The sequence below is a fragment of the Heteronotia binoei genome, chromosome 15 (assembly GCF_032191835.1).
Source record: "Heteronotia binoei isolate CCM8104 ecotype False Entrance Well chromosome 15, APGP_CSIRO_Hbin_v1, whole genome shotgun sequence".
Classification (NCBI taxonomy): Eukaryota; Metazoa; Chordata; class Lepidosauria; order Squamata; family Gekkonidae; genus Heteronotia; species Heteronotia binoei.
The window spans coordinates 55275418-55290830 of NC_083237.1; the positions used below are offsets into that span (position 1 = coordinate 55275418).

The 15413-nt window shown below is 53.0% G+C and overlaps 1 protein-coding gene across 3 annotated transcripts; it reads left to right on the forward strand.

Moving 5' to 3' along the window:
* The first annotated feature begins 1085 nt into the window (after positions 1-1085).
* On the forward strand, positions 1086-13859 carry LOC132584361 (zinc finger protein GLI4-like). Of its 3 annotated transcripts, none has more exons than XM_060256227.1 (4): positions 1086-1205; positions 5099-5173; positions 7944-8192; positions 10840-13859. In XM_060256227.1, exons 1-4 carry the CDS (start codon positions 1172-1174, stop codon positions 12336-12338), a joined length of 1857 nt encoding a protein of 618 aa, XP_060112210.1. In that variant the 5' UTR covers positions 1086-1171; the 3' UTR covers positions 12339-13859. The 3 variants fall into 3 exon arrangements, with proteins under 3 accessions (XP_060112210.1, XP_060112211.1, XP_060112212.1); XM_060256228.1 differs by having other exon boundaries at positions 10843-13859; XM_060256229.1 differs by having other exon boundaries at positions 1093-1205; positions 5102-5173.
* Positions 13860-15413: the final 1554 nt, after the last annotated feature.

Consider the following 15413-nt stretch of genomic DNA (forward strand, 5'->3'; position numbering starts at 1 on the left):
ACGAAAGAATGAGAAATCGCTTTAAAAAATAATGAGAAACCTACAAATGAAAAAGTCTTTGGGAAGATTCTGCAACACGATTCACTTATTCTGTGTGTTTCTGTGGGCTAATATTTCCAGTCGTTTGTGGCGGGGTTCACTGTTCAAACTCTTAGGAGGATTAAAATTAATCAGAGCAAACGCCAATCTTGTAGTCCGGGTGTGTGGCCGCATGCGTGCTGTACGTGTCCACAAACCATCCATGAACATGCCAGGAGGAACAGACATAATTACATCAATAAGTGTGGGCATGTCTTGTTTCACCTCTTCCCAGAAGATGCTGCAGTACAGTATTCTCGGTTTTAAACAATTTATTGGTAGCATATGGTTACAAAGCTTTTCTATTTCTTAATTTTTTTTTCTTTTTTCACATTAACCCATATGACATTTCCATCCCCCCTCCCTCCAATGTTGACTTCCCCGAGGTTATAAGTTCAAATCCATACTAAAGGCACTTCTGACTGCACAAAGTTCCATATATATATTCTTACAACTAAAAAATTGTCCAATATTTCTTTACTTTCCAAGTTTTCTCCATATATCCTTTAAATTTTCTCCACTCCCTTTTGAATATCTCTAGATCATATTCTCTTAGTGTTCTGGTTAATTTGTCCATTTCACACCACGATAAAACTTTCATGGTCCATTCCCATTTCTCTGGTATTTTTTCTTGCTTCCAAAGCTGCGCGTACAAAGTCCTAGCAGCTGATAACAGGTACCAAATTAAAGTCCTGTCTTCTTTTGGGTATTTTTCTAATTGTAATCCAAGTAAAAACGTCTCTGCAATTTTCTTAAAATCATAGCCCAAAATTTTGGTGATTTCTTGCTGCAGTACAGTATTCTCATTTCATACATTGCCCCTGCTTGAAGCCTTCTTGCTTGGTTTAGACCAGTTCCTTTAAACAAACAAAAAAACCTCCTTATTGGCACATAGCAGGGTTCACAGTTCACACAATGTTCTTTCGTTCCATTGCGCCGTTGAGTAGATTGCCACCACATCACCAGCGAAATCGATTCCGTGGCGCAAACGAGCCTAACTTTTTTTATTTTCATAGAAGCAGACAGCCGCCTCTCTCGAGGAGGGGAGAAGACGTCCGGGAGCTCTTAGGAAAGGGCGGTCCTGGGAGTCGACATGCAGGAGAGCTACGAAACCGTGATCTCGCTGGGTAAGGGGAAACGTGTCACAAAATGTGTGTCAAACAATAACCCGGATTTCAACTATTCTCACATTGGCAGGTCATTAAAAAAAGGAGGCCTGTGTTGGGGGTAGGGGGGGGGGAGAAGCTTGCTTCATAAGACGTAAGATGCAAACCTTGGCAGCCACTGTGCCCTCCCACCCAAATGTTCAAATTATTTGTGCTGCAGGGTGAAATGTTGGCTGAGTTGGCGGCTTGGTCCTCATGGTTGGCAATGCGAGATGCAGGGCTTTTTTTGTTGCAAGAACTCTTTTGCATATTAGGCCACACACCCCTGATATAGGCTGTCCTCCGGGAGTATACAGGGCTTTTCGTATAGGGCCTGCTGTAAGCTCTTGGAGGATTGGCTCCATCAGGGGTGTGTGGTCTCCTGTGCAAAGGAGATCCTGCTCCAAAAAAAGCCCTGGCCAGATGTAAGCTTCAATCCACTGCTCAGTAGTGAAATCCCAAACTGGTCACTTTTTCAGTGTAGTACAGTGGAATTGTCCTGAGCAGGATAGCCGCGGCTTGCTTGATCTTTTCAGACCACGGATGCTAAGCAGGGTTGACCCTAGCTCGTTTTCGGATGGGTGATCTCCAAGGAATACCAGGATCATGACGCGGAGGCAGGCAATGGCAAACCACCTCTGAACATCTCTGGTCTTGAAAACCCTACAGGGCCACCATAAATCCGCTGTGACTTGACAGCTCTTTCAGGAGAGCCAGTCTGGTGTAGTGGTTAAGTGCGCGGACTCTTATCTTGGAGAACCGGGTTTGATTCTCCACTCCTCCACTTGCACCTGCTGGAATGGCCTTGGGTCAGCCATAGCTCTCATAGACCTTCTTCCCCTGTAGTGGTTAAGTGCGTGGACTCTTATCTGGGAGAACTGGGTTTGATTCCCCGCTCCTCCACTTGCACCTGCTGGAATGGCCTTGGGTCAGCCACAGCTCTGGCAGAGGTTGTCCTCGAAAGGGCAGCTGCTGTGAGAGCCCTCTCCAGCCCCACCCACCTCACAGGGTGTCTGTTGTGGGGGAGGAAGGTGAAGGAGATTGTGAGCCGCTCTGAGACTCTTCGGAGTGGAGGGCGGGATATAAATCCAATATCATCTTCGTCATCTTCTTCTTTCCACCCCTGACGCTGAATTGTTCTGAATAAGGCAAAAAACTTTCCCCGTAGTTTGTTTCCTTGACTCTGACCCACCATATGAACTTGAGACAAGTACTGATGCTCAAAACTAAGCTCAACGGGAGAAACTGGTGGAGGGACCCACTAAGAATTGTGAAGAGGATGAATTCCTCCCTCCTCCATCGACCCCGTTTTGCAGCTGCCTCTCCCAGCTTTCCCCCGCCTGCCACCTCCTGTGCTTCCTTCAGCTTCCCTCCCCACTCCTGTCCCCCTGTCTGCTCCCCTGTCCACCTGTCCCCGCACAGCAAGGGGGAAAGGCAAGCTGGAGCAGACCTCCCTTCTTCATCAGGCTTTTAGCACTTTAATTTGTAGCCAAGGCTAGGCTAGTTTTGCCGTATTTAAAACATCTGCATCGGGGCCAGCTCTTGATTAAGCTGGGAGGGGGCGTGCGACATGGCTCGATGGCAGAACATCTGTTTTGCATGCAGAAACTCCCAGGGTTCAGTCCCCGCTAGCTCTGGTTAAAATGATCGACTAGAACAGGGGTGGCCAAACTTGCTTCATGTAAGAGCCACACAGAATAAACATCAGATATTCAAGAGCTGCAAGGAAGGAAGGAAGGAAAATAGAGGGGGGAGGGAGGGGGGAGGTGGAAAAAAGCAACTTTAAGTTTAAATGCATTCTCTAAGCCACTGGGTGGCTTGGCTTGGGGAAGATTTAAAGAGACAAATGTCTTCTCTAAGACAGCCGATAGGGTGGAGGGTGCTTTAAGAGCTGCACGATATGTGTGAAAGAACCGTACGTAGATGAAGAAGAAGATATTGGATTTATATCCTGCCCTCCACTCCGAAGAGTCTCAGAGCGGCTCACAATCTCCTTTATCTTCCTCCCCCACAACACCCTGTGAGGTGGGTGGGGCTGGAGAGGGCTCTCCCAGCAGCTGCCCTTTCAAGGACAACCTCTGCCAGAGCTATGGCTGACCCAAGGCCATTCCAGCAGGTGCAAGTGGAGGAGTGGGGAATCAAACCCAGTTCTCCCAGATAAGAGCCCACACACTTAACCACTACACCAAACTGGCTCCTGAGACTCCTGACTCCTGAGCTACAGTTTGGCCACCCCCGGAGTAGAAGGTAATGAAACACCCCCTACCTAAGGCTCCAGAGAGCCACCGCTAGTCTGAGTAGAGCAGGCCGACCTTGATAGACCAGTGGGTTGGCTTTAGTGCAAGGCAACTTCATGGGTTTACTGGATATTATTTGTTGGTTTATTTGACTGATAGATAGACCTCCCTCCCCTATGTACAGGGCTCAGGATGGGGAACAACGTCTCAATAAAATATTCCAATCAAAGCTATTCAATCAGTTTGACATTTTAAAGCCCCAACAATTATGATCCTATTTCAGATGGCAATTGAAATCAGTTATATCAGGGGTGGCCAACGGTAGCTCTCCAGATGTTTTTTGCCTACAACTCCCATCAGCTCCAGCCAGCACGGCTGGGGCTGATGGGAGTTGTAGGCAAAAAACATCTGGAGAGCTACCGTTGGCCACCCCTGAGTTATATCATACCCTTTTGGGGGGAGGAAAGAAAGAAGAGGCCAGGCTCAATGGAAAATGTTGCTGTCCTCCACCTGGCGAAACATCATTGCCTTGCAGGCCCTGTGGAACTGGATTAGGTCCCGAAGGGCTCGGGTGTCATTTGGCAGAGACGTTCCACCAGGCCAGTGCCAGGACAGTCGGGTATCTTTCAGGCCAGGGATCATCAGAAGACGCAGTAATGAGTCTCAAGAGCAGCTTACAATCTCCTTCCCTTCCTCTCCCCACAACAGACACCCTGTGAGGCAGGTGAGGCTGAGAGAGCTCTGAGAGAATGGCTCTCAAGAGAACAGCTCTGAGAGAACTCGGTCTGGCCCAAGGTCACCCAGATGGCTGCATGTGGAGGAGTGGGGAATCAAACCTGGAGCAGCGACAACTTCTGTTTTTTTTGCTGAGATAGAGGGTAGAATGATTGAATGAGCTTTCTCTAACGGCATGTAGGTTTCTTTAATTTTTTAACCCATACCGGAGGGCCTTAATATACTGTGCCAGAAAGGTGAGGGAACAAAAGACTTAGCAGGAAATCCTCCCCTTTCCCCCAACAAACTGGAGGAAATTGGGCCGATATAACTGACATCCTTCGGAAATCTAAGGACGTCCGTGAACTTAAGTGTCTACCTTATCCATGCCGCCTTAAGTTAAATCCGAGCTCAACTGTTTTAATTTTTAATATGTTTTAATTGTTTAACTGTTTTGCTGTTTTATTTATTGGTGTATTGTTGGTTTTAACTGTTTGACATGTTGGAATCCGCCCTGAGCCCTTATGGGAAAGGGCGGAATATAAATTCACAGAAATAAATAAAATAAATAAATAAAAGTAGACTCAGCTGCTTCTTGCCCTGGAGGGAATAAGAGCTGTGGACCTTATTCTGCGCAGTTGTTGGGGGTTTTTTTTGGCCATTTAAAAGTTGCTTTGCTACCCTTCCCTGTAATGCCATCTCCTCTGCAAGCAAAGCTGGCCCCGCCACTAGAAGACGAACTAGGCGATTGCCTAGGGTGTCAGCCTTCTGAGGGCAACAAATTGGGCGCCCCCCCCCCCACGTGACACAGTGACATTATCAGTGTGGAGGGGAGTTCCAGAAGTTAGCCTTGCCTAGAGCCAGCCCTGACTGTGAGCATCTTTTGTGGCTTGACTGACCCATTGCCTGCTCTCCTTCTTTTAGCAGAAGAAATTGCCATCAGTTGGCCCCGCATTGCGGCCTTCACGGAGACCAGAGGGCGGCGAGGCCTGGCTCCTGGTAAGTCCTTGGCAGAGAAGAAACACTCCCCGCCCTGCCACGGAAAGTGCTGTTGAGAATCCCCGTTTCCCCTTCTCCCCGTACCTTGGAAGAGATTAAAGCTCTTAGGAACATAAGAGAAGCCATGTTGGATCAGGCCAAAGGAGCATCCAGTCCAACACTCTGTGTCACACAGTGGCCAAAAAACCCAGGTGCCATCAGGAGGTCCATCAGTGGGGCCAGGACACTAGAAGCCCTCACACTGTTACCTCTCCCAAGCTCCAAGAATAAAAGCATCACTGCCCCAGAGAGAGAGTTCCAATGATAAGGTGTGGCTGATAGCCACTGATGGACCTCTGCTTCATATGTTTATCCAATCCCCTCTTGCAGCCATCTATGCCTGTAGCTGCCACCACCTCCTGTGACAGTGAATTCCATGTGTTAATCATCTGTTGGGTGAAGAAGGGCTTCCTTTTATCCGTTCTAACCCAACTGCTCAGCAATTTCATGGAGTGCCTACGAGTTCTTGTATTGTGAGAAAGGGAGAAAGGTACTTCTTTCTCTACCTTCTCTATCCTGTGCATAATCTTGTAAACCTCTCTCATGTCACCCCGCAGTCGACATTTCTCCAAGCTAAAGGGCCCCAAGCGTTTTGATCTTTCTTCATAGGGAAAGTGTTCCAACCCTTTAATCATTCTAGTTGCCCTTTTCTCTTCCCCTTCAGTCAGAAACTTCCTCCTCCCAGCCTGTATTGAACACGAAACCGGAGCTCAGGGCCAAATCAGATCTGACGGTAACCTGGCGGCAGCAATAAAAATGCCACCATACAGGACTGTCATTTCCCCTCCCTGCATGTTTCCAAGGGGAGAGGGGAATGACTGTTTGCTATAGTGGTTAAGTGTGTGGGCTCTAATCTAGGAAAACCGGGTTTGATTCCCCACTCCTCCACTTGCAGCTGCTGGAATGGCCTTGGGTCAGCCATAGCTCTCGCAGAGTTGTCCTTGAAAGGCAGCTTCTGGGAGAGCTCTCTCAGCTCCACTTGCCGCACAGGGTGTCTGTTGTGGGGGAGGAAGGAAAAGGATATTGTAGGCCACTCTGAGATTCAGAGTGAAGGGTGGGATATAAATCCAATATCTTCGTCTGCTATGGGTCCTTGCAGCATTTTAAAATTGCTTTCAAATGGCAACAGAGTCTTTCTGGATGCTGTCTCATCATTTGGCCCTCGTTCACTGGCTAGAGGTGAGAAATACCTGGGGTAGAGAGAGGGCAGGTTGGCAGAAAAACCACCAGCCACATAGCTTCCCTTGGCAAAAATTTCCCCAGGATCCAACCAAGCGTGGAGATTTATAGCTGGCTGCAAAACAGAGTTGTCTCTCTGGGTTTCCTTGCTTCTCCGGATCTGAAGGACTGGGGTCTGCAATGCCAGTAGCCCATGGGGTTGCCTGCAGTTCCCTCCACCAACCAGTAGCTAGGGTTGCCAACCTGCAGGTGAGGCCTGGAGATCTCCTGCTGTTAGAGCTGCTCTCCAGGCAATAGAGATCAGTTCCCCTGGAGAAAACGACTGCTTTGGAAGGTGGCGTCTACCGAGGTCCCTCCCTTCCCCAAACTCCAACATCTCTAGGTATTTCCCAACCCAGAGCTGGCAATCCTACCAGTAGTCCTGGTAGCACAGGTCTCCTGGCTCTAGCTAGGGATGCCAGCCTCCAGGTGGGACCTGGGGATCTCCTGGAATTACAGCTCTTCTCTAGATTACAGAGATCATTTCCTCTGGGGGCAAATGGATGTTTTGGAGGGTGGACTCTAGGGCAGGGGTGGCCAAACTTGCTTAATGTAAGAGCCACACAGAATAAACATCAGATGTGTGAGAGCCACAGGACACGAACATCAGATGTTTGAGAGTGAGAAGGAAGGAAGGAAAATATATGAAGAGAGGGAGGGAGAGGTGGAAAGAAAGCAACTTTATCTTTACGCGCCTTCTCCAAGCTGCCAGCTGGCTTGGCTTGGAGAAGTGATTTAAAGAGAGAAATGCTTTCTCCAAGCCAACTAACAGGGCAGTGAGGGCTTCAGGAGCCACACAATATATGTGAAAGAAGAAGAAGATGATATTGGATTTATATCCCGCCCTCACTCCCAAGAGTCTCAGAGCGGCTCACAATCTCCTTTACCTTCCTCCCCCACAACAGACACCCTGTGAGGTGGGTGGGGCTGAGAGGGCTCTCCCAGCAGCTGCCCTTTCAAGGACAACCTCTGCCAGAGCTATGGCTGACCCAAGGCCATGCTAGCAGGTGCAAGTGGAGGAGGGGGGGAATCAAACCCGGTTCTCCCAGATAAGAGTCCGCACACTTCACCGCTACACCAAACTGGCTCTCCCGTGGCTCTCACACGTGGCTCCCGAGCCGCAGTTCAGCCATCCCAGATCTAGGGCATTGCCCCCAGTCCCTGTCCTCCTCAGGCTCCACCCCCAAATCTCCAGGAGTATCTCCACCTGGAGCTGGCAACGCTACCCCCATCCCCTCCCAGTGCCAGGGGGGAACTGGCAACCTTAGCTCCTGCCCATCCCCCAAATCCTTTTTACATTTAATTCTGGAAACGGAAAAGAGCACACTTCAGAACAAGCAGATAGGGCCGTTATTTCCTAAATCCCTACCCCGGTGGCCAAACCAAGCCAACCTTACAACAGGATTTCATGGCCAGAGCAGGGAGCAGCGAGGTAGCCGGTTGTGGGGCCCGTCGGTCCCTGGGCCGAGGATAGAACGTGGTGTTCTTTTCTATGTCTCCCCTCCCTTTACAGGGCTAGAAATGGAGCCAGAGCAAGGGCAGCTGGCACCCGTGCAGGGCCAAGCGACAGCCGCCGCCGCCACTCCGGCCGGCTCCAGCGAAGAAGGGATCCTGCCGGACTTCCGGAGGCAGCTGGGGGTGATCCTGCAGACCGTGGGCAAGGCTCAGGTGGAGAAGATGCTGAGGGAGCTGGTGAAAGAACAGGAGCAGCAAGGCAAAGTCAGGCGGCGGAAGAGAGTGGCCAGGAGCCCCCGGCGTGGAGGTAAAGAGGCCCCCAGGGAGGGCGGCTAAGGGAGGGACCGTGGCTCAGTGGCAGAGCATCTGCTTGGCACGCAGAAGGGCCCAGGTTCAATCCCCGGCATCTCCAGTTAAAGGGATCAGGCAGTAGGTGACATGAAAGGCCTCAGCCTGAGATGCTGGAGAGCCACTGCTGGGCTGAGTAGACAGTACTGAGCTTGATGGACCAAGGATCTGTTTGGGTAAAGGCCATGGTTCAGCGCAGGGGTGGAATTCTAGCAGGAGCTCCTCTGCATATTAGGCCACACCCCCCTAATGTAGCCAATCCTCCAAGAGCTTACAGGGTTCTTAGTACAGAGCCTACTGTAAGCTCCAGGAAGTTTGGCTACATCAGGGAGGTGTGGCCTAATATACAAAGGAGCTCCTGCTAGAATTCCACCCCCGGTTCAGTGGTAGAGTGTTGGCATGGAGAAGAGACATTGTGCCCACTGACACCTTTCCTGGAAGTCCTAGAGCCAGGATTTTTGGGGGTGTGTGTGTGCTGGGGGTGCTAATTAAATTAAAATTAATTTTAAGTTAATTTTAAAATTAAATTTCTAAATACAACTTTTTTTTTGGTCTTTCCACTGGATTCTAACTTTGTTCTGTTGCTGCAGACCAAACGTGGCTGGCCCACCTAGATCTGTTTTCAGATTGAATTTAATGACCAGAGAAGGCAGGAGGCATAGCGTCGTCACGTGACCTGGGCCAGCAGCTAGTGAGCTTCTCCCCCACCGCCCTGCCTGCCTGGCTGGCTGCCTCCTCCAATGTGGCTGTCCCCACATGCCATCTGAGGCAGGGGTGGAGGAGGAAGGAAGGGAGGGGGTGAAAGAGGGAGGGAGGCAGCTCAGCAGTGCTCCCCACCACATACACCGCTTCTTCCAACAGTAAGGAACAGTAAGCACAGGGATCTTCACTGTGTGGTTGATGGTAAGCTGGGGCAGCCATTTTGTGACTGACTCCCCCTCCTGTGGCAGCCGTTTTGTGACTGACTCCCCCTCCTGTGGCAGCCGTTTTGTGACTGACTCCCCCTCTTGTGGCAGCCGTTTTGTGACTGACTCCCCCTCCTGTGGCAGCCGTTTTGTGACTGACTCCCCCTCCTGTGGCAGCCGTTTTGTGACTGACTCCCCCTCCTGTGGCAGCCGTTTTGTGACTGACTCCCCCTCCTGTGGCAGCCGTTTTGTGACTGACTCCCCCTCTTGTGGCAGCCGTTTTGTGACTGACTCCCCCTCCTGTGGCAGCCGTTTTGTGACTGACTCCCCCTCCTGTGGCAGCCGTTTTGTGACTGACTCCCCCCTCCTGTGGCAGCCGTTTTGTGACTGACTCCCCCTCCTGTGGCAGCCGGTTTGTGACTGACTCCCCCCTCCTGTGGCAGCCGTTTTGTGACTGACTCCCCCTCCTGTGGCAGCCGTTTTGTGACTGACTCCCCCTCCTGTGGCAGCCGTTTTGTGACTGACTCCCCCTCCTGTGGCAGCCGTTTTGTGACTGACTCCCCCCTCCTGTGGCAGCCGTTTTGTGACTGACTCCCCCCTCCTGTGGCAGCCGTTTTGTGACTGACTCCCCCCTCCTGTGGCAGCCGTTTTGTGACTGACTCCCCCTCCTGTGGCAGCCGTTTTGTGACTGACTCCCCCTCCTGTGGCAGCCGTTTTGTGACTGACTCCCCCCTCCTGTGGCAGCAGTTTTGTGACTGACTCCCCCTCCTGTGGCAGCCGTTTTGTGACTGACTCCCCCTCCTGTGGCAGCCGTTTTGTGACTGACTCCCCCCTCCTGTGGCAGCCGTTTTGTGACTGACTCCCCCTCCTGTGGCAGCCGTTTTGTGACTGACTCCCCCCTCCTGTGGCAGCCGTTTTGTGACTGACTCCCCCTCCTGTGGCAGCCGTTTTGTGACTGACTCCCCCTCCTGTGGCAGCCGTTTTGTGACTGACCCCCCCTCCTGTGGCAGCCGTTTTGACTGACTCCTTCTCCTGTGGCAGCCGTTTTGTGACTGACTCCCCCTCCTGTGGCAGCCGTTTTGTGACTGACTCCCCCTCCTGTGGCAGCCATTTTGTGGTTGCACCTGCCACACTGTGTCAGACTTCCAAAGGTGCCCGCGGGCTCAAAAAGGTAGGGGGACCCCGATTTAGCCTGTCTGGCAGCAGCTGCCCAGAGGTTTTACTACATGAGTTAGAATTGAACCCAAGCTTTTACATGCATTTGCTGCACCACTAAAATATAGCCCCTCTTGTGATCTGTAGGACTGCCCAACTCTGCCTCCTTAACCATAAAAGGAGAGGTCTGCCTAAATCTTTTGTACATTCTCAGGTTCGCCCCTGGCCTGGATAGCCCGGACTAGCCTGATCTCACAGATCTCAGAAGTGAAGGAGGGCCAGCCTGGCTAGAAGGGCGACCTCCAAGGAATACCGGGGTCTGGACGCAGAGACAGGCAGCGGCAAACCACCTCTGAAATGTCTCTTGCCTTAAAAACAAGACTAGCTCGCCACCTAGTGGTGCATAACACTAAAACAGCTAGAATTCCTGGCTGCCAGACAATCTTAGGATCGGCTGGCTATTGTGCGCACAACGGCGTGTGGTAATAATCTTATTGCTGTGTTCTGTCCCCTGAGTGCAAAGATTTGTCCTCCTTTCTCTTTCAGCAGGCGATGGCAGGCAGAACACTTTGGAGGCCCCGCAGGAGATTCGCACTGGACTGTTCGAAGGATCCGCAGTCCTGGCCAGGAAGCCCCCGGAGAATGAACTGCAAATGCCCCTTTTGTATCCAGGGCCATTGGCAGGGCAAAAGCCAACCGTTTCAGGGAAGACGGGTCAAGGAGACGCCAAAGAGTACAAGAACAGCCTTTCCCATCAGCAGAGCCCTTTGGGGGCAAGGTGGGGGGTAGGTTCCGAGCCACGGGACAGCATCGGCTGCAGTCTTTTCGGCAGCATCGACGGCGGGAGGGGCTGGCCACCGTTTGGTGAAAGAGCCCAGTTTTTGTCTGGGTGGCAGAAACCACGCTACGTCCAGAGACGCCGGCGCCCGCCTGCGGGAGAGAAACCCCACCGCTGCGGCCCATGCAGAAGATCCACTGTTGCTACGCCGGCAGGATCTGATTCACCGCTAAAGTCCGCCCTGAGCCTTCCGCCGGACCCTGCCTCAGCGTCTTCTGCAGTTCTGCTGCTAAACTCCACAGAGCCACCGACCTCTGCCCAGCCCTCACCTGTGAACTCTGCCATGGCCCTGCCTCGAAAACCCCACGCCTGCGAGGAGTGCGGGAAGCGCTTCCGAATCCTCGCCAACTTGGAAAGGCATCAGCAGCGCCATGCGGCGGAAAAGCCGCACCAGTGCCGGGACTGTGGGCGGCGCTTCCGCTGGGGCTGCCACCTAGAGCGCCACCGGCGCTCCCGGCGCTGTGTGGAGTGTGGCGGGGGCCTGGCAACGCCTCCTCCGCCTCCGTCCCCACCCCCAGAACCGGACCGGCCGTACTCCTGCGGAGAATGCGGGAGGCGTTTCACACAGCGCTCGGCCCTCAGCAAGCACCGGCGGCTGCATTCCGGGGAGCGCCCCTACGGCTGTGGGGAGTGCGGGAAGCGCTTCCTGCAGCGCTCTGACCTCACCATCCACGTGCGCTCACATTCCGGGGAGCAGCCCTACGTCTGCACAGAGTGCGGACGTCGCTTCAGCGTCAGCTCCAACCTCAGCAAGCATCGGCGCATGCACCGTGGCGAGCGCCCCCACGCCTGCACCGTGTGCGCCAAGCGCTTCCTGCAGCGCTCTGAGCTCCTCATCCACCAGCGGGCTCACACCGGGGAAAGGCCCTATCCCTGCACGGCCTGCGGGAAGCGGTTTGCTCGCCGGGCTCATCTCAAACGCCACCAGCGCACCCACGGCGGGGTGCCCGCCGCCCCCGCCGCCTCTCGACACCAGAGTGCCCGACTGCTCACCACCTCTGCCACGGACACTGGGTCTCTTCTCGAACATCAGCAGCATGAACGCGGGGGTGTGTCCGATGGCCTTGAATCGCGGTCCCGTACCAACACGCCTCCTGTGGCGGGGCCCACAGTCTTTGCCCGAGGTGTTGCGGGCACTGCCTCGTTGGGCCTGCCCTGGGCTGTATCCTCTTCTGCCCGCCTCTCTTTCTGCTCCAGCCCTCTCTGATCACTCGAGTGCTTCCTCTGCTGCAACTGTGCCCTTCATCAGTCTGCCACGGCCAGTGGGTACCCTTAGCTGAACCTCGGTTTCGCGGACAGGGGTCTAACCCTCGGTAGATGGCGGGAAGGTTGATAGGGCACGGGAGCAGTTTACATTTTGGAGCCCGGCTGTTGTTTGCCGGGTAACCCGGCAGCTTTGTTTCTTCGCGTGGCCTCCTGCCAGCCTTGCTTCGAGCATCTGGCGTACGGACGGAGCGGGTTGTAGACAGGCCACCACAGTCCCCATGTGGGACATTAAGCAATATTCCCTGGAGTCGCCATTGCGCTCTTTGAACACCAAGTCAGCAGGATTGTGCCGGACACATTGTTAAGTGTAGGAGTGTGTGTGTGTGTGGGGGGGTGGGGTCAGTTAATCTCCTTGTCTGCAGGAGAGGGGAGGGGGGAAGGAAGCACTCCCAAGTCGATCGTAGCAAAGAGGTGTCCGCAAGCAGTTAGTGCACCACAGCGCGATCGCAGGCACACGCTTCCTAGACACACGTAAAAATCTCCACCCTCTTGCCACTGGCCACCACGCAGTCGCCCACCTTTGGCTCACTTCTTTTCCCTCCTCCATCAGAAACATTAGCGCTTCCCGCTGCCCCCCCCCCCTTGCATTATTCCTACAGAGATTTCTTGGCTCCAGATCTCCCTTTCTTTGGTCAGCCTACCCTTGCTTCCTTTTTGTGGAAGAGAAGTTTCACCGGGCTTCATTGAGATGCTGAGCGTCCCCCATTTCGGGCAGCAAAAACAGCCCATTGGCCCAGAGGCTCTCCCGCCACCTAGCGCAAACGTTGGGGCAGGTTTCATGTGTGTTTGGAGTTGATGCGTCTCGTCAGTAGACAACTCTGAGATCCAGGCGCTGGCAGGGCACAGAACCGCATGGAAGGAAGGAAAGGAGGCACGCTTGCTGATCTTTTCCAAAAAGTTCATCAGCGCAGCCGGGGGGCTGAGGTGGGATCGAACCTCTGCCGCTGCTTGCCGAATCCTGGGTGACGGCCGGTGCCTTCGAGAGGAATCGCGGGGGTTTTTCTTCGTTGCCGGTCCTGAGAAAACAGATTGACGGAGGAGGAAAAGCAAGAGGCACCTCCGACGGGAACCATGGACGTGAACGACGTGGCTGAAAAGGGGACAGAGTCCAGTCTGGCCAACTGCAGAGGGTTTTAAGCGAGCGTCGAGAGAGCAGAAATGCTGCCGTCGAGAGAACGTTCAAAAGCCCTTGGCTTGGCCGGCTACTTCTCTTCCGCAAAACCCACACACAGAGCCTGCGCCCAGTTGCGTTGCCGTTCACCAGAGCCGTGGTCTTTCTCCAGCTGTTTGTACATTCCTGTGACCTTCAGGACTGGTGCTTCATTGCGGGGGGCGGGGGGATCAAGGGGGTGGGGCAGGCCACAAAGGTTTGTGGCTTAGCCTGGACTGGACTCTAGAGTAGGGAGGGGTTAATAATACCTGGTTTAGAACTAAATATAGTAGAACTTTTGTTTTACCAAAACCTTAGCATGGCATTCCTTCGACTGTTTTTGGGGGGGAGGGGACGGTGTTTGAATCCAGAATCATACATGTGCATGACACCACTGGAAAAGTGTGCGCCTCCCTCTCCCAATACAAGCGGCCCCGTGGCGCAGAGTGGTAAAGCAGCCGTACTGCAGTACTGTGATCTGAACTCTCTGCTCACGACCTGAGTTCGATTCCGGCACAAGCTGGATTCAGGTAGCCGGCCCAAGGTTGACTCAGCCTTCCATCCTTCTGAGGTCGGTAAAATGAGGACCCAGCTTGCTGGGGGGAAAGTGTAAAAGACTGGGGAAGGCAATGGCAAACCACCCTGTAAAAAGTCTTGCCTTGAAAACGTTGTGAAAGCAACGTCACCCGAGTCGGAAACGACTGGTGCTTGCACAGGGGACCTTCCCTTTCCTTTTCCTCCCAATACAGTATTTTGCAGCTCACAGCTTACAACTGGGACACATGCAAGCATTCTGGGGTTGGTGAGGACAAGTTTATTCCTCCCCCCCCCCCCCCCCCTTCACATCTTACTAGATTCAGGGCCTTCCTCTCCACTTGAAATATTTTTGAACTTCACAGAATTCATCACACTTTGAATCGGATCTATTAATCTCTGCAGTGTGTGCTATGGTTGCACTTGAGCTTTCTGATGCACATCTTCAATCCCCTGGCCTAGACGCATTTCTAAAACATGCAGGCCTCAGATTCAGCAGGAGCTCACAGGAACCTTTCTGACGGTTCCCCCTCTTCCTCCCCACCTACCTTGTCCATAGAATAATAGTTGCAGCTGCATAACAACCCCTGTATTAGGAGAGCGGGCAGCCAGCCAGCCACCAGGAGCTTTGCCACACCCCCAGCAGCCCTCATGAACCCCTGGAGAAGCAGGCATCACTCTCCACTTATGTGATTTTGGGTGGTGGGTGGTTTCCTGGCCTTTTGGCTGTGGGGAAGGGGTAGCCCAGGAGAGCCTCAGGCAAGCGAGGCCTGGTTGGGCTGGCGGGATCTCTAGCCATCTCAAGCAGGCCTCCCTCTCCCAGGGCTCTCCTTTCTTGCATCGAGTTGCTTTTGGCTGGGGGTGTGTGTGTGTGGCATATGCTAATGAGCCCCACCACCTATTTTTCTACAAAACGACCCCTGAAAACGTGTATTGGGAAAGAGGTTGTGCTGAAATGGCCTTAAGGACTTGCGTGGTGGTGAAGCAAAGAGTTTGCCAAAGGATGGAAACTCGGCTTTAAAATCTCCTCCCTGGATTTTCTTGCCACTGGGCAAATTAAGAGGTCATCTTGCTTCAGCAAAAGATCTTCTCATGCCCACTCTTGTCTTCTAAATGATCTGCAAGGATGTGGAAACCGGGGAATGCCTCCCAGGGACCACTGAGGTCAGATCTAGAGCCGGGAGGCAGTCAGAATAGAAAGTGAGATTAAGCTGAGGTTTTCAGAGGGCATGGAGCACCATTCAGGTGCTGCAAGATTTGAGGTGAGTGCCTGCGTTCGTCTGAAGCAGTAGAACAACGTTTGAGTCTGGTGGCCCATTTAAGACCGAGAAA

Coding starts and splice junctions, on each gene's coding strand:
- LOC132584361 (XM_060256227.1), top strand. CDS start 1,172: ATGCAGGAGAGCTACGAAACCGTGATCTCGCTGG. Junction 5,174..7,943: donor GCGGCGAGGCCTGGCTCCTG/GTAAGTCCTTGG, acceptor CTCCCTTTACAG/GGCTAGAAATGGAGCCAGAG. Junction 8,193..10,839: donor CAGGAGCCCCCGGCGTGGAG/GTAAAGAGGCCC, acceptor TTTCTCTTTCAG/CAGGCGATGGCAGGCAGAAC.